The following is a 19,308-nucleotide window of genomic DNA, read 5'->3' on the forward strand; positions in this document are numbered from 1 at the left end:
TACAAGTAACAAAAAACAAACAGGTTTTCTATTGCTTGTGGACTTTAAGTGAAATAAGCCACTGGGTGGATAAAAATGCAAGGAGTGATAATGAATAATTACTCTGTTAATAAAGTAATCTATGATTCTTAAAGTTGTAAATAGTGCAACCATACCGAATTTACTTAGCAGTGTGACAATCAGGTCAAGAGTTCTAAACTTTAGTGTGATAAATAGCATCTAAACGTAACAACCATCAATTATTTCCCTTCCTATGCACAAACGCTGTTCTTTATCAAGAGGCAAAGTTTAATTGCCTTCTCCTTGAATCACCACTGGCCTTAGTGAGTTGCTTGACTAATGGAATGCACAGAAATGACATTCTGGGACTTTGAAAGCTAATTCCTCAGAAGACATGCAGGTGCCACCTGGATCTCTTGGAACTTCAGTCTGAGGAAAGACAGCCATCATTATGAAGACTGATTACCCCAAGACTGCCATGCTGTGAGGAAACCCAAGATAACCAAGTGGAAAGGCCATGTGGAGAAAAAGAGATGTTGGCCAGCCCCCAATTATTTCAGCCACCCTGGCAAGGTACCAAATATATGAGTAAATAAGTCACCATGGATTTCCAGTCCAGCTGATATTTCAAGAGACTCCAGCCCCAGCAGCTTGCATCTAACTACAAATGCATGAGAGCCAAAATGAGAATTGCCCAGCTAATAAACTAAGTCAACCCACAGAACCATAAGAGATAAATCGACTGTTGTATTACGCCACTAAGTTTGGGATGTTAAGTTATGCAGCAATATGAAACTAGAATACTTAATATCCATGAACCATCTTAGATTTTTAATACAATTTTGTGTGTAATATACATTTCCTGAAAAGCAGGTCTAAGTTTTCATTACATTCTCAGCTAAAGAGTAGAAGGTTTCTTTTTTGGGATCATGAAAGTGTTCTAAAATTTACTGTGGTGATAATTATAAACTACTGAATTATATACTATAAATGTGTTAATTGTATGGTATGTGAAGTACATCCCAATAAAGCTATTCCAAAAAAAAAAATATATATATATATATATATACAATTTCCCTTGTACTTCCCACTATAACAAGTAGAGGATTAGTCGTTCTTGGAAATTTTCCTATAGCAGTGGGCTCTGGAGGCAACTGTGGGAGACAAGAGAAGGAACAAAGCAAATGAATAAATATACTGAGGATAATGGGAGCCAGGCTTCTCACTATCCTTGAGAAAGGGTTTATTAAAATGGAAAAGGGAGGGCTTCCCTGGTGGCGCAGTGGTTGAGAGTCCACCTGCCGATGCAGGGGACACGGATTCATGCCCCGGTCTGGGAAGATCCCACGTGCCGTGGAGCGGCTGGGCCCATGAGCCATGGCTGCTGAGCCTGCGCGTCTGGAGCCTGTGCTCCACAACGGGAGAGGACACAGCAGTGAGAAGGCTGCGTACCACAAAAACAAAACAAAACAAAAATGGAAAAGGGAAAGTCAAACATGCTGGACTGGAGTTGGAGGTACTGATGTGAACCCATGGTTTCTAAACACAGAAACACCTCAGAGATATTGAGAGTTTGGTTCCAGACCACTGCAATAAAACAAATTTGGCAATAAAGTGAGTCACATGAATATTTTTGTTTCCCAATACATATAAAAGTTATGTTTACACTATAATGTAGTCTATTAAGTGTGCAAAAGCATTATGCCTAAAAATCAATGTATCTTAAATACTTTATTGCTAAAAAATGCTACATATCATCTGTGCCTTCTGCAAGTCGTAATGTTTTTTTTACAGTAGTAACAAAGATCACTGATCACAGATTACCATAATATAATAATAATGAAATATTGTGTTAATTACCAAAATGTGACACAGAGATACTAAGTGAGCAAATGCCATTGGAAAATGGTGCCAATTGACTTGTTTGATCAGGGCTGCCTGCTTCAAAACTTCAATTTGTAAAAAATGCAAAATCTGTGACACACATTAAAGCAAAGAGCAATAAAGCAAGGGATGCCTGAATAAATACAGAAAGAAGATACAGATGCTTGTGTATGTACAGTGCACATATATATGTATGTGTGTGTTTATCTATTTCCTATCTCAGTCCACTGAGAGAACCTAAAAGCCGTGATATCCCAGTAACAATGAGTACACCAAGCACCCGGATCTAAGTTTCTAAATGTCATCCCTCCACTAGGTTCCTTTGGAGAAATAACTGATTCCAGAGTAGAGGCAGGGGAAGGAGTCTGGAACATCTTCTGCCAAAAAATAAGACAGTATTCAAAAAATGACAGAAACATGACAACAGGTCTCAGGAACCAGTTGAAAGGATGTCTCCTCCTGGCCAAATTTGGCACAATTTGAGGAACCCAGTAGTAGTCCATAATAATATAAATAAATGAATAATGAATAAATAAATGGGGAAGGAGTAAGTAAAACTATTTCTTATAGGATGCCAACTAACAGAGAAGAAATTAGGGAAATAGAAAATAGTAATTTGGTACCACTATTAGCGGATTCAGGTGGGAATATTCAAAAGATGCTAATATTGGTGCAGAGGTTTGAAAAGGGACAAGTTACTAAAATAGGATATCGTTCCACAAAATACTTATCAATTACCAAAGAGAAAAACCCTGAGTGGAGAAACCTGGCAGACAATAACTTGAAGAGGTGATGAAGATTAAAATCACTAGTAGAGGGGCCTCCCCGGTGACGCAGTGGTTAAGAATCCACCTGCCAATGCAGGGGACACCGGTTCGAGCTCTGGTCTGGGAAGATCCCACATGCTGCGAGGCAACTAAGCCTGTGTGCCACAACTACTGAAGCCCGCACACCTAGAGCCCGTGCTCTGCAACAAGAGAAGCCACTGCAATGAGAAGGCTGCACACCACAATGAACAGTAGCTTCCACTCACTGCAACTAGAGAAAGCTAGCACGCAGCAACAAAGACCCAACACAGACAAAAATAAATAAATAAATTTATTTTAAAATTAAATAAATAAATAAGTAAAATCACTAGTAGAAGATGAGTCAGCACTGTTTGCCTCCTAATGTGATGCACAAAGAACACAGCCATTTCTGTAGTATTTCTGTTAAATATGCATGGCTCATATCTGATCATGAGGAAATATTAGAGACACCCAGGTTGAAGGTCATTCTAAAGAATGAAAAGCTCTTTAAAAAAGTGTCAAGGTCAGGAAAGTTAGAAGACGACTGAAGAACTATTCCTTATTGAAAGAAACTGAAGGGACATGAGACCCAAACACAGTCCATGATCCTAGATTGGATCCTGAACCAGAGAGAAAAAGGAACACTGATGGAACTGCTGGTGAAATCTGCATGGAGTCAGTGAAGGAAGACTAGTGTTATATTAATGCTGATTTCCTGACGTGGATGGATGAAGAGTGATTATGTTCTTGTCTTGCATCATGTCTGCACATACTCACACAATAATATGTATGCGACTTGCACTTGAACAGTCCAAAAAAAAGACTAATAAACATGTATAAACATTTATGTAGAGATGGCAGGGAGGGAAATGAAACAAATATTGTAAAATGTTGGAAATTATGGGAACTGGATGAAGGGGATATGGTATTTGAGTAAATTTAAAATTATTTCCCAGAAGAGTATAAAACAAAACAAAGCCAAACACAGAGACAACTCCAGAATTTCAAAGACTAACAAAGCCTAATAAGCATGAAAATGGAAGAAACAGGTTATTTACAAAGGAAAAAAGAAGTAAGGCTGGCTTACAATATCTATTCATAAGCATTAGCTATCATGAGATAAAAGAGCAATAGCCAAATAGTTTAAAGGACAAAAAGACTGTGACTCAAAAGACTTTTACTATTTGACTAGTTGTTCACTGTGATAAAAAAGAAAGTTCCTGAGTCCTTGCTAGCATGTGTGAGACTTATCTACCAACTTTACAAAGAAGTAACAAAGCATATCTGTTAAACATTTATTAAAGGAAAAAAATACTGACAGAGCAAGTCAAAAATAAAAATTCAATCATGCTGTTTGAAGCCACTCTGCTTTAGTTTGGTAAAAAAAAAAAAAGGTTAAGTAAAAGGAAGAAAAGAAATATAAGAAACAAAAACAAACCAAAAGAAAGCAGGGAGTCACAATGTTAATATTAGACAAAAAAAGACTACAAAGTAAAAGCATTGTAACATGATCAAGAAGGTAAATTTGACCAAAACAGGTACATTCCATATGCAAACTTACATGCTCAGTAAGAGCGCTGAAATGTACATAGTAAAGACTGCAGGAAATAGGAGAGACAGACCACTGCAAAGCAAACACTTTACCGTCAACTCTGGCGATCCTTAACAGACCTCACAAATGATAAGGATACAAATCATAAGAATAGTATGAAACACAGAATGTCCAAATCTAAGATCCTGTTCTTTTCCCCCAAATCTGCCCTTCTCTAGTAGTTTCCAAATCAAGAAATGACAACGCCATTCTTCCAGGTGCTCAGGCCAAAAACTTTAAAGTCCATTATCCTTGACACCTCACTTTCTTTTACACCTTACATCCCATCCATCAGGAAATCATGTTGACTCCACCATCAAAAACACCTAAAATCCTACTACTGCTCTCCACCTTCCACTGCTAACCCCCTAGTCCAAGCTACCACCTCACAAGGGGATTACTAATGTCTCACCAACTGGTCTCCCTGCTTCCAACCTTACACCTGCCCCCTTCAAACTTATCAGTCCACCCCTAATGTGTATTCTACAGCAGCCGCAATTATTCTGTTTATAGGTTAGTCATGTCTCTCTTCTGCTCAAAATCCTCCAATGGCTTCCCACCTCTCTCAGTAAAGCCCGAAATCCTTATAGTAGCCTTTAACATGCTATATGATCTTTCATTCTTGTTAGCTCTGTGACATCATCTCCTACTACCCTCTCCCTCTCTTCCTCAACTCCAGCCTTCCCAGTCTCCTTGGTGTTTCTTGATCAAAACCTTTGCCCTTATCTTCCCTCTGCATGAGGCACTATTTCTCCACAGAGCTGCATGATTTGATTTCTCACGTTTCTCGTATCTTTGCTCAAATTATCACTTCTTCAGTAAGACCTTTTCTGCCCATCTATCTAAAAATGTAACTCGCATTTCCCACCCTAAAAATCACTGCTTTATTTTTCTACTCTCAACATCCAACAAATCACAAGTTTTGATATCTTTTTCCCTTAGAAGAATGCATAGTAAGTATTCCATAATATTCCATAAATATTTAAGAATTTCGTAAATATGCAAAGTATATTAAAAATATATATCCACTTACATTAACAAAATAATGAGTGTATATATATTTTTAATCCATATCTGTACACAAAAAGTAATATTCTCTTTTTCAAGCATCCATAGAAGAAGTACAAAATTCTTCCATGAATTTTATGTGTTCTAAGCATACTCTAGAACACAAAGAAAATTCAAAGAATTAATAATACAGGGCAAAGTTATCAAGAACAATGAAATGAAACTATAAATTATTAACAAAAGAACAAAACAAAACACAACTTCTTAGGATTACAGCCAACACTGCATAACGAACATATACCAGGTATTAAAACTAAGCAAAGAATGTGTATTCATCTTTGTATCAATCTATGGGATTAGAATTGATATTGCCAGTTTACAAATAAGCAAGTTGAAGCTAAGAACACTGAAATTTCTTACTCAAGATAACATAGCTAATAAGTGGTAAAGCTAGATTCAATCCCAGGTTCCTGACTCTGGAGACCAAACTCTTGACTAATGTACTCTTTTAAATAACACCTGGGTCAAAGAAAAATCACCACTATAATTCAGAGTGTACAACAATAAGAACGCTCTATTAAAAAAAAAAAAATCTTTCACTTTAAACTAAAACTATACTCCAGAAAATTCATCTTTTTCTTTACCAAATAAAAAGCAGAAAAATAAATATAAAAAGCATTCCACTTAGAGAAAAATAATAAAGTAAATCTAAACAAAAAGGGGAAGAACCAATTTAAATGGAAAAAGAATTAGTGAATTAGGAAAGAAAAACAGTATAAGAGATTATATTTCAAGCACATTCTTCAGGGACATAAAAAATTATAAATCTCTCTATTAAGAGGCATTTTAAAAACTTCAACACTTAGCTTCAGTAATCATCAATATATGTCTAATCTTGCTTCATTTATACCCTTAACAGCTTTAAAATACTGCAGTATGTGTCTTAAGTGCCAATTATATTATTATGTCCTACTTCAAAGAAAGGACTGTCATTCATCTCTCTCATTCTTTCTCCCTCTCTCTCTTCTCCCTCCCTCCCTCTCTCACCCAGGTATAAGGTCTTAGAAATCTCTAACCATAAAGTAAGGTTCTTAAGGGTAGGTACTCAATACATATTTGCCACAAAAATGTCACTGGTGATAATTTAAATAAAACACAGCACACCTTACTTCACATGCATAACACTATAAAAATCAAGACAGTAGAAAATAAATCATAACTTACTCAAACTTTCCTGAACTTCATTATCATCCACATCTGAATTATTCATTCCAGACGTTAAATAATTCTTGAGCCTAGAAGGTCCACTTAAGAAAAAAAGGTAAACCACAAAATTTGTGCATTTATATCTATCTAATATATCTACCTTAATGGTCATTTTTATCCTAAAACTGCCAAAGGTTTTTTGCTTATAAAATATTAACAGTATACTTATTTGCTGCATAAAACAAAAAATCCACAATTTAATACCACATTTGACTTGTCAAACATGATAATACTGAATTTTATAACCTTTTAAACTAACTCATGAATCAGAGTTACAAATTTAAGTCAACTCAAATAACACTCTTTGATAAAAATCAAATCATAAGAAATAAAATTATAAATAAATCAGCTTATCTTAATTTTTTTTAAAACTACAGGCAAAAACAAGCAATTTAAAATATAGTTCAGAAGCTGTTCAGAGATGATTCAGTTTATCCCAGTCCTAGATCCTCTTCCACCTATTATGAGCCCAAGACAGGCCTAGTGGTCACAGGCTCCCAAAGAGTAAAGAAATCTTAGCCATCCCTTCAAAGTCTGAGAATCTGCTATAATTTACCATTCTTTCATTTTGAAAAAGGGTGTATGACTTCAGATATTAGGAGACTAGGTTAATCTGGTTTGCTCACTGAGTATGCTCTCTTTAAACTTACATCCACAAATTCTTAGATGACACCCCTTTCAAAAGGTACAGCCTAATTCTAACTCCCCTCTTCTGAGTGTGGTATGGACTTAGTGACTTGTTTCTAGTGAACAGAATAAAGTGGAAGACTTCAAAGACTAGGTCATCAAAAGACACTATGGCCTCCATGATAGTCACACTTTCTCTTGGATCACCTGCTTTGTGGGAAGCCAGCTAGCTACCATACTGAATACCCTTATGGAGAGAGCCACATGACAAGAAACTGTGGCCTCTAGCTACCTTATAAGTGGATCCTCCAAGTTCTAGTCAAGCCTTCATAGGACTGCAAATCAGATAGATATCTTGACTGCTATAACTCATGAGATTCCCTGAGCCAGAACTAGCCAGCTAATTCTCTCCCAGATTTCTACCCACAAAAACTGTGAAATAATGTTTGCAAGGCACTAACAAAATTAATATTAAGCTTTGAGAGTAATTTGTTACACAGCAATTGGTAACAAATACAGTGAGTAAATCCTATTATCCTTAGAACACATGCATACCTTCCTTCCAAAACTGAAGTCCCAGGCTCTCTAGAATCCAAGTTTGACTCTGCTCGTGTCTTGCGTGTATATCCACTGATCTGAGACTTCTGATGAACATTTTGTGCAGCCATACTATCTTGATTCTTTGAGCTTCCTGTACCTCTATGAAAATGAAAAGTTTGTAATTTTTTACATTTCTTCAAAAAGTATTTCTTCTAGAAACATTACACAAGGTGGGTAGCCAATACAACATTGGCTATAACAAATATCAGATAACCTTGTTTAGGTCCTAAAACTTACAACTAGTCCAGGAAGGAAATTTGACTTTAGAACCTACCAAGAGTTCTAATTTGAAAAATTCTGATAAAAGAAACGGTACAGACCTGGCCTAACTGAGATAGACATGATGATAGGAGGGCACTGGGAGACATTAACTACAGGCAGCTTATGATGTATACTACACAGTTAAATCTATCATAGTTTTTGTTGAAAATCCACAAACAACTGAAATTGTTTTATATGATACCTCTACTCAGCCTACTAAGGAACAGCAGAGTGTCCAGAGGGACCTAGGCTCATCTCTTTGGTAGCTGCCAGCTAACTAGCTTACCCCAAATATATGCAAACAAGATACATTATTCCTAGACTGCATAATTCTCTCTCCACTCTCACATCTTACAAGTCCTATGTTTTAATTTGTTTCTTGACTCAGTCTACCAGCCTATTCTTATCATTTGTGAAAAAAAAGTCTTTAGTTATGTTTGCAACATAACTAAAGAGCATCCAAACTTCTGAGTATTCTTTGATAGTTTATTTCTGGAGTTTCTAGTCTCCCTCTAGGTCCTACCTTCAGAGTCAAAAGAAAAAAAAAAAGGATTATTAGAGAATACTATAAACAACTGTATGCCAACAAATTAGATAACCTAGATGGAATGGACAAATTCCTAGAAACACACAAATTACCAAAACTGATTCAAGAGAAAAATAAACAACTTCAAAAGACTTATAAAAAGAGAATAAATCAGTAATCAAAAAACTACCCAGAAAGAAAAGCCCAGGCCCAGATGGTTTCACCAATGAATTCTTACCGTCATTCAAAGACTTAATACAAATTCTTCACAAACTCTTCCAAAAAAGAAAGGAGCACTTTCCAACTCATTTTATGAAGTCAGTGTTACCTTGATAACAAAACTAGACAAAGACATCACAAGAAAACTACAGCCAAAAAAAAAAAAAAACCCAAAACAAAACAAAAAACCCTCAAAAAAACTAGCAACATTCTATCAACAACAAAAAAAATGTATCACACAATCACCTCAGTAGATGCAAAAAAAAAAAAAAAAAGCATTTGACAAAATGTATCTTTTCACTACAAAAACACTCAACAAACTAGGAATAAAAAGGAACTTCCTCAACCTGATAAAAGGACATCTATGAAAAACCCACAGCTAATAACATACTGAATGGTGAAAGACTCAATGCTTTCCCCCTAAGATTAAGGACAAGATAAGGAAGTCTGCTATTGTCACTTCTACTTAGCATAGTACTAAAGATTTCAGCCAGGACAATAGTGCAAGAAAAAGAAAGAAAAAGCATCCAGATTGGAGAGGGAGAAATAAAATTATCACTATTCACAAATGACATGATCTTGTACTTAGAAAGTCTCACAAAATCTACTAAAAAGCTCTCAGAACTAATACATGAGTTCAACAAGATTGCAGGATAAAGATCAAAATACAAAGATCAATTGTATGTCCATACATTTGCAATGATCAATCCAAAAATAAAATTTAAAAAGCAATTCCATTCACAACAGCATCAAAAGGGATACTTAGGGGGGGATGAACTTAACAAAAGAAGTGTAAAACATATTCTGAAAATACTGCTGAGAAAAATTAAAGATCTAAATAATAGGACAAACACCCCTGTTCAAGGATCAATAGACACTGATAAGATGGAAATATTCCTCAAACCAATAGATTCAACGCAATCCATTTCAGAATTCTGACATCTTTGCAGAAATTGACATACTGATTCTAAAACTTATATGGAATTGCAAGGGACTTAGAACAGCCAAAACATTCGTGAAAAAGAAAAATCACACTTCCTGACTTCAAAACTTACCTCTAAGCAATGGTAATCAAGACAGTGTGGTTCTAGAATAACAGCTGATATATAGACAACAAGAAAATTGAGAATCCAGAAATAAGCCTATACATCTATGGTCAGCTGATTTTCAAAAATGGTGCTAAGACCATTTGACAAACAGTTATGGGAAAACTGGATAGTCACATGCAAAAGAATGAAGTTGGACTTTTCACAGCATATACAAAAATTAACTCAAAATGGATCAAAGAATTAAATTTAAGAGCTAAAACTACAAAACTCTTAGGAAAAAAACATGGGAGTAAATCTTCATGAACTTGGACTGGGCAAAGGATTCTTAGATATGACACCAAAAGTACAAGCAACAATGGACGAAACAGATCAATGGGACTTTACCAAAATTAAAAACTTTTGTGCTTCAAAGGACACCATCAAGAAAGTGAGACAAGCCAAAGAATGAGACAGAAGATTATCAAATATCATTTATTTGATGAGACTTGTATCTAGAATATATTAAAACCTCATACAATTCAATTTAAAAAAAAGACAATCCCAAAAAAATCAGGCAAAGGATCTGAGTAAATCTTTCTCTAAAGATTGGCAAACGGCCAATAAGCACATGAAAAGATGCTCAACATCATTAGTCTTCACAGAAATGAAAATCAAAACCATAATGAGATGCTATTTCATACCAACTAGGATGGCTAGAATCAAAAAATCAGATAATAACAAATGCTGACAAGGATGAGGAGACACTGGAAACCTTAAACACTGCTGGTAGGAATATAAAATGGCGCAGATGCTTTGGAAAACAGTCTTGCAGCTCCTCAAAGGATTAATGTAAAGTTACCATATGACTCAGCAATTCCATTTGTACACAAACGTTTATACCAGCATTATTCACAATAGCCAAAAGGTAGAAACAACCCAAATGTCCAGCAATGGATGAATGATAAACAAAACATAATGTAACAAAATGAAATAGCACTCATAAAAAGGGATGTATTACTGATACATGGTACAACATGGATAAAACTTGAAAATACACAAACTGAAAGAAGTCAATGCAAAAAAACTCGTACTATATGATTTCACTCATATGAAAGTCTAGGATAGAGAAATCTGTAGACAGTAGGTTAGTGGTTCCGTAGAGTTGCTGGGGAGGGGAACAGGGAGATGATAGCTAAAGGACCCTAATGATGAAAATGTTCTAAAATTGACTATTTTGACGGTTTGCACTATCAGTGAATACAATAAAAACCAATGAATTCTACACATGTCATGAGTGAACTATATATGAGTTATACCTCAATAAAGCTGTTAAAAAATCTAATGTAGTAAACTTCTGTTCCAAATGGCTATAGAAATAATATAAAAATTAAGTGCTTATACAAATTTTAAAAAGCTTAGAGAAATTCAAAGATTTCTAGAGGGTAATTGATTCTTACACTTTAAATGCACTAGCTATTTAAGATTTTTTTTTTTTTCCTAAACGCTTTGAGAGGGGAATAAGGGTGTTAGCTTGTAGTTTAATTAATGACCATGGTTACTAGGTTATAAGAAGCAAAAAATATCACTTTATTCAAGTTAAAATTTTAATATCTGTTACTTGTATAAAGGAGAAGTTCACGTAATATTTTTTCCACGTAATATTTCTAATCAGGAAGACTCCTTAGACAAATTAGACATATTCATATTTTAATGTAATAATGTCTCTTTTTTTTTGCCTTTCCTAAATACGGAACAATAATACTGTTAACATGCTTTTTAAATCTATATTATCTTTGAGGTTTCCATGAGAGCCACTGAGTAACCACAAAGATTTATCTTCCCACCTTATGGCAAGTAGAATACCAAAATAATTACATATTTGATCTTTTATTTATAGTAACTAGCTTAATGACTATACAGGTTAACTGAACAAATGTCTCAAAGATCTTCCTTTCTATGAATCCAGATACCCAACAGGCTTTCTTAAGTAGATACTGTAGCAACTATCAACTTTGGATATTTCTCATTAGACTAACTCCTTCTCACTGTGCATAAGATAAGATTTGTTTTAGGGGTACTAGCTCAAATTCAGAAACTCAACATAAAAACTCAATTTTTATACCTTAGTATTTCTCTCAACCCATAGCTAAGGCTTATCTGCTTTGTTTAATAAAACAGTTATTTATCATTATTAATACATTCAAGTAAAAACAGTTAGACTAATAAAAGACCTACATATCCAATGACACACTATTTAACCTAAGTGTACCTTCTTCATATGTAAAAAGAGAGCTAACACCTGTCCTATCGACCTCTTAAGATTCTTAATGAAAATCAAATGATATTAAGGAACAAGCTAATATAAATATGGAAGTCTGATATAAGACAGAGAGGGCATTACAAATCAGTGGGGGGAAATTCACTACTCAATGAACTGTTTAGATAGTATGCACTATAATGACATACACTAATGTATTTTAGAGCACTCTATCATTTATTTCAATACATCCCCACCACCTGCAGTTTCTCACACATAATATGTATTATTTTTTTAATGAATGAATGAGTGAATGCTCTATCAAAAAGCAAAAATGCGTAAGAACAATACTTACCTCAGTAGGTTGTCAGGACTGATGAGAATTTATTGAAAGCATCTAGTGAATACTTGATACATAGTAAGCACTAAAATATGTTAACTAATCATCTTATGGGGATAGAATTAAGATGTATTCCTGATTATTGTAATTACATTAACCTCATTTAAAAGAAAGCAACTCAAATGATACACTTAAAAGTGATTAAGAGGGCTTCCCTGGTGGCGCAGTGGTTGAGAGTCCGCCTGCCTGATGCAGGGGACACGGGCTCGTGCCCCGGTCCGGGAAGATCCCACATGCCGCGGAGCAGCTGGGCCCATGAGCCACGGCTGCTGAGCCTGCATGTCCGGAGCCTGTGCTCCGCAACGGGAGAGGCCACAACAGTGAGAGGCCCGCATACCGCAAAAAAAAAAAAAAAAAAAAAAAAAGTGAGTAACATGATAAATTTTATGTTATATGTTTTTATCACAATTTTAATAAAGGGACTGTTAGGCGACAATAATGCTTACCTTATTAAATTTATCACTCACACCCCATGTGCTATATATTATTCCCCATTTTAATATGAGGAAACATTCAGAGTACTATTTTGCCTGAGGTGTCACCCAGCTAATGGCAGAGCGTGGATTTACTAGCAGGTCTGTCAGACTGCAGACTCCTTTATGTAACATTGCCTCTATATAAATGATTAAATAACATAGACAAATTATTAAATGCCAAACAAAAATAACTGCATTGTACACATAAGAGACATTATTACCTAGAAGGATTAAGGTTTTTCTTCTCAGCTTGGTCTGCCTCACCACTTTCCGATGACTCATTCTGGGAACAACCAGAATCTTTAGCATTTAAAACCTTCTGTGTTCTTGAGCTGCCTTCATCAGTTCTCTTCTGCCTTTTAAATGGAATAGTTTTTTTCCCAGTATTCTTAGATGATTGGTTTGTTTTTTCAGCAGGTTTTTGTTTACTGTTATGATACAATGACAATTCACTTCTTACTGAAGAATTGCTAGAAAAAGGACCTAAAGGATTAAATGATAACCTAAAGTTAGTATAATGTTTGATTATTTGGCTCACTAAAATACCAACATGATTTATATTTTACATGTAAACACATACACACCCCAATCTCATAGGCTGTATTTGTTTTCTTTTTTTTTAAGATTTTTTTTGATGTGGACCATTTTTAAAGTCTTTATTGAATTTGTTACAATATTGCTTCTGTTTTATGTTTTGTTTTTTTTGGCCCCGAGGCATGTGGAATCTTAGCTCCCCGACCAGGGATCAAACCCGCACCCCCTACGCTGGAAGACAAAGTCTCAACCACTGGACTGCCAGGGAAGTCCATCATAGGCTATATTTGTTTTCAAGTTAAATTCATAAACTATGCAGCTCCTCAATTTATAGATACACGTACCAAACCTTTTAAATTTATCACGAGTTTCCAAAACCATCCTCTCTGGCTCTGCCCACTACTCTTCTAGTCATCCTTAAGATCCTGGTATTTCCCCAAGGTCCCAGCTTCATCTTCTCACTCTATGTACCTTCTCTGAGGGACCTATCAACCCATAACTTTAATTACTATCTACATGCTGATATCTACAATATTCACCTATCACTCTCCCCCAAATCTGCCACTCTGGTTTTATTTCCTATCTTAATGAAAAGTATAACTAACTACCCAGATGCCTAATTCAGAAATCTGAGTCATCCAAGACTCCTGTCCCTATCCACAAGCAATCCCTAAATCCTGTCATTTTACTGTTTTTTTTTTAAATGTCTCTCAAATCCTCTTCTTTTAAGCTCTGCTGCCTGTCATTAGCAGGGCCTTCCCCGCCCCCCCACCCAGTACGCAGGCCTCTCACTGTTGTGGCCTCTCCCGTTGCGGAGCACAGGCTCCGGACGCGCAGGCTCAGTGGCCACGGCTAACGGGCCCAGCCGCTCCGCAGCATGTGGGATCTTCCCGGACCGGGGCACGAACCCGTGTCCCCTGCATCAGCAGGCGGACTCTCAACTACTGCGCGCCACCAGGGAAGCCCTAGCAGGGACTTTTATCATTTCTTATCTGGATCATTAAAACAGCCTCTTAACTGATCTCCTTTCTCTAGGCTTGCCATTCTTCAATCCATCCTTCACACTGCTTCAAGGGATCATCCTTGGAAAACACAAACTGAATCATTACAATCCTGGTTAAAATCTTTTCGTGATTACCTATAGCTTAAGGATCAAGTCTAAATATTTTAAATTCTAATTTATTACTACATCTAGAGTGCTTATTTCATTAATCGTAACTCTCAGCACTCTCCTCCAAACAGACAAATCAAAAAAAAAGGCAGTAGTCACTTAGCTGACTCCTAATCCAATCTTCAGGAAGCCTTCTCTAATTCCCAAGGCTAAATTAGGTAGTTTTCTCTCAGTCCTTTGACAATGTTTATCATACATCTGATTGTTTACTTATCATTCTCTTCCAGCAGACTGGCAATCCTTAAGACCAAGATTGATGTTTTACCTATCTTTATATTCCTCATGCCTAACAGCAAGGGCAGGATTATGGTGAAGCAAGAGTAGCCTAGGGTAGAAAAAAATTTTTTCCCAGTTTTACTGGGAAAAAATTGACATATTAACACTGTACAAGTTTAAGGTACAGAATACAATAATTAATATATGTATATATTGCAAAATGATTATCAGAGTATATCTTAAAAGTTCTCATAAGGAAAAAATAAAAATTCTAACTAGGGTGGAAAATTTAAAAAGGTGTTTACTCCAAGTCACTCACACAACCCTTAGACCAAGTGTCTCTTTAAATTTCCCATTCTAGGTTGCTCATTTGCCTCATCTAGACCTGGCCCAGCCTAACACCATTCCTGCCTCACAGTGGAAACTCAATAAATGTTTCTTGACATATATGAAAAAGCAGGAGGGTCACATGTACACTACAGGCAGTAGATCAAAAGTCAAGAAATCTGGGTTCCATTATTTTCCAATTCTAGCACAAAGGTCTATAACCTTAGGGGGAACTTATGTTGCTTTTCTATGCTTCAGACTTAGTTTCTTCTTCCATCAGATGAAGGAGTTTGGTGATCTGTAAGCATTCCTCCACTTCTGTGACTCCCTACTTGATCAGCAACCCAACATGTCTCAGGACTGATACGTTTCAGGTCTTTTTTTGGTAAATTTTGGAGTTCCAGCATACTTATTCAAGCTCTGTAAGACTTTTATTAATCCATATATTTACATGTTCATTGACCATAGTAGTTTCCAGCGACGTAGGGCAAAAAGATGAGTTCTCCATAGGAGTAACAGTAGTAGTTAACATTTTAATACTAAGTATATGCCATTTAATACTTATAACAACTTAATGAGGTGGAAGTATTGGTAATCACATTTTACAGAGTGAGAAACTGAAAAAAGTAATCTCAAAGAGGAGGAATCATAATTTGAACTCAGATCTAACTCAAAAATCCAAGAAGAGCTGCAACAGAATAAACATTTCTTACTGGATTACAATTCAGTAATTCGTAGCAACAAGACCTCACAGATACAGTGCCACATATGTACTAGTCTCTCACTTACTGATTTAAATGCCCCACTCGATAGTATCTACATATGTAAATGTTACCTTACCATATACCAATCTTTCCATGATCATCTCCTTTAAAAAATTCTACCAAAACAATAATTGTTTCATATTATACAGAAAAGAGCTGGCATAGCAGGTCTAAGAATGCTATCCTTTGAAAGGCCTGCTTGCAAAGTTAGCCCTTAGCCCTTGGGTAGCGTGTAGGCACTTGAATTTCAGGAGGGCTCCCATCATTTCATAACTGGTAAATGTGGTTTAGTGTGCCTAAACTGCTTGTGCAAAAAATATGGTTTATGACGAATACTTGCTTTTCCTTCAGGGAGCCTGTAATTTTAGGACACGCTAGGCAGAGGGTGCCTAGGTGACCATCGCCAATAAAATCTTGGGCACTAAATCTCTAATGAGCTTCCTTGATAAACACTTTACAAACTTGTCAAAACTAGCTAGAGGAACTAAGTGCCTCCTGTATGAATGCACTGGGAGAAGACTCTTGGAAGCTTGCACACGATTTCCTTCAGACTGTCCATGTAACTTTTCTCTGCTGATTTTGCTTTGTATCCTATCACTACAAGGTAACTTCAGACATCCATTATCACCTTTCCCACTTCACTTTTACCTGATGACCCTGCTTACTATTCCACTGAGAAAACAGAAATGTTCAGAAGAGTACATCTTCACTGTGTGGCTGAACTACACTGACTCCATTTTGTCAGTTCCTTCTTAGTCCCACAGTACCATCCCCTTCCCCTCAGTGTGACTGAGCTTTAGCCTCCTCAAAAGGAATATGCCCAAGCCAGATATGTTCCCTATCAACTTTTATCCTTGCCTTAATCTGATATGAAAACTGGAAGAATGCCTTTACTGACTCAGATGGTTAAATGAGACCCTCGGAGGGGAGGAAAAGCCCTGGTTCCTATCTGTGCAGATGTGCTTCTCCCTAGTAGTCAGAATCTATTTTTAGCTCTGGCCCCTTTAAATCTCCCTGTACCCCTTCTGGCTGTGCGGAGTGCAGCTGTAAATGCCTCTAGATCATCAACCACCTGACCCTGCCTTTACAACCAAAATAAACTTCATAATTGTACTTTATGGAGTTGCCTGGTTTTTCAGTCTCAAAGTTCCTTCTCAGTTTGGAGGATATTATTCAATGTCTCCACTGCCCAACATTTACCTTCGCACCATCAACTCTACCAACCTATTTCTAAGTGCTGCCATATACCCTGCCTTTCCTCTTTTATATGATATACTGTCCTTGCTCCTGTCTAGAGCTAACCCTTTTACTATGGACTGGACCACACCCTACCCCTTGCCTACACAAGGACTGTGATCCTATATTTATCCTCTACCTTTCTACAAGGTCGTTTTCATGAGTAGATAAGCTGATGTAGTAGTATCTTGCATATTAAGAGAGAGACACCTTCCCTTGACCCCACATCTGCTATGTCCCTTTATCTTACTGTCTTTCCTACCTCACTTCCTACACTCCCTTGAACCCCACCTCCAATCAGGCTTTTGGTCTCATCATTCTACAGAAACAATTTTTATCAAGGTGACCAACAACCTCCATGTTGCCAAAACCGTATTGTCAATTCTTAGCTCTCATCTAATTCAGGCCATGAGCAGTATTTAAAATAGTTCATCACGCAATAGTTAAAATGCTTTCATTACTTCACTTCTATAACCCTAAGTTCTCCTCATTTTCCTTTAACCTCACTAACTGCTCCTTTTCAGTCCTTTTGATGGATCTTCCTTTCTCTTCCCTACTCCTAACATTGGAGTCTCCCAGGACTCAATTATTAGCTTTCTTTCTTCTCCAAGTATAGTCTATTACTAGATGATTTCAAGTAGTCCTGAAGTTTTAATGATCACCTCTATATTGATAACTCCCTAATTATATGTCCTCCCAGATCTTTCCCCCCAACTTTAGACTCATTTTATCAAGCTATCTCCTCAATATATCTACTTCGATATCTAATTAACATATTACAACGTAAAATCTTGATATCCTTCCCAAATCTGCTTCTCTCATATCTTTCCTCATCTCAGTAAACCTTTCCTCACCGCAGCAAACAGTAGATCCATTCTTCTGCTTGTCCAGGCAGAAAAATCTGAATCATCCTTGAAGCCAGCTCTCACTCCAATTCATCAGTACTTTCTGTGACTTACCTTCAAAAATATCCTGAATCCAACCATTTCCATTCTCTTCCCTCCAACCTCCTCCTAACTACTCTCCATGCTTCCATTTTTGCCCAGTCCTAGTTCCCTCCCTACACTGCAGTAATAATAATCCTTTTAAAAGATAAGTCAATCAGGTCACTTTATTGCTTAAAATTGTCCAGCAGCTTCCCAATACACTTTGTCTAAACTCATTATCACAGCCTGCTTCTCTGACTTCATCTGCCCTGGCTTACTCTCTTCTTCAGCCATACTGACTTTTTGACATTCCTCAAGCTTTTCCAGCATGGTCCATCAGTACTTTTATTATACTAATACTGTTACCTTGGTCTGGAATGCTCCACACCAAATTATTTACATGGCTCCCTCCTTCACTTTATTCATATATGTGCTCTGAAAGATCCTAATCAACTCTTACTGCTACCTTTTACAAAAACAATATTCTGCTCCATTCTCCTATCTACTCCCAGCTCTGCCATTTACTTCCCAACTCTAATCTTTATGTGCCTTGTTTTTCTCAATTACCCATCACTGAATGAATTATATATCTATATTGTTGATCTTCCTCCAGTAGAATATAAGTCCTAGAAGAGCAGCAATTTTTCATTTCTGGTTTTATTCTTCCACAGCTGTATCCCTATATCTAGAATACTGTATATGATAAAGCCTCATAAATATCTTTATAATTAATTGATTTAATATTTCTATTGATAATCCAATTTAAATTTTTCCTCATGAGATTTTTCTCAAGAGAATGGGAGTATAAATCAAACATAGAGGCTCTTATAGAATGAACATTAATTTAAATAAAAATACTTACTCTGCTCTGATTTTACCACCCACCAATTAGATGGATGTCTGGAAATTCTTCGACTTCTTGTGACAGTTGAAGTCAATTCTTCAGGTACAATTTTGTTCTTCTTGGACCCATCTGAAAAACGCTTCTTTTTGTGTTCCTTATCTTTTTTCTGATTCTCTGCATGAGGAACATTGGTGCTACCTTTCTTGCTTCCTAAAATAAAGAATAAAAACAATTCAAAATCTACTGCACCAAAGAATATTCAGAAAACCAGAGCAGATTATAAAAAAACCTCTCAATTACAGGAACTTCTTAAATTTATTCTGTGGGCTTTTCATCTCTATTTTTTAAAAGTCACATGT

At 36.3% G+C, this 19,308-nt stretch overlaps 1 protein-coding gene across 5 annotated transcripts in view; it reads right to left on the reverse strand.

Annotated features, from left to right (window-relative positions):
* The window catches only part of CENPC (centromere protein C), an 89,960-nt gene that overhangs the window by 21,760 nt on the left and 48,892 nt on the right, over positions 1 to 19,308 (reverse strand). For all 5 annotated transcript variants that reach the window (XR_013828135.1, XM_079920014.1, XM_079920013.1 and 2 more), the window contains 4 exons: positions 18,968 to 19,159; positions 13,153 to 13,414; positions 7,720 to 7,863; positions 6,496 to 6,578 (listed from right to left, as the gene is read on the reverse strand). Coding sequence is in view for 4 of the 5 variants with exons in the window: in XM_079920014.1 (XP_079776140.1) it covers positions 6,496 to 6,578; positions 7,720 to 7,863; positions 13,153 to 13,414; positions 18,968 to 19,159 (681 nt within the window). In the remaining variant the exon portion in view is untranslated. The remainder of the gene's footprint in view (positions 1 to 6,495; positions 6,579 to 7,719; positions 7,864 to 13,152; positions 13,415 to 18,967; positions 19,160 to 19,308) is intronic.

This window comes from Stenella coeruleoalba, assembly GCF_951394435.1.
Source record: "Stenella coeruleoalba genome assembly, chromosome: 4".
NCBI classification, from domain to species: Eukaryota; Metazoa; Chordata; class Mammalia; order Artiodactyla; family Delphinidae; genus Stenella; species Stenella coeruleoalba.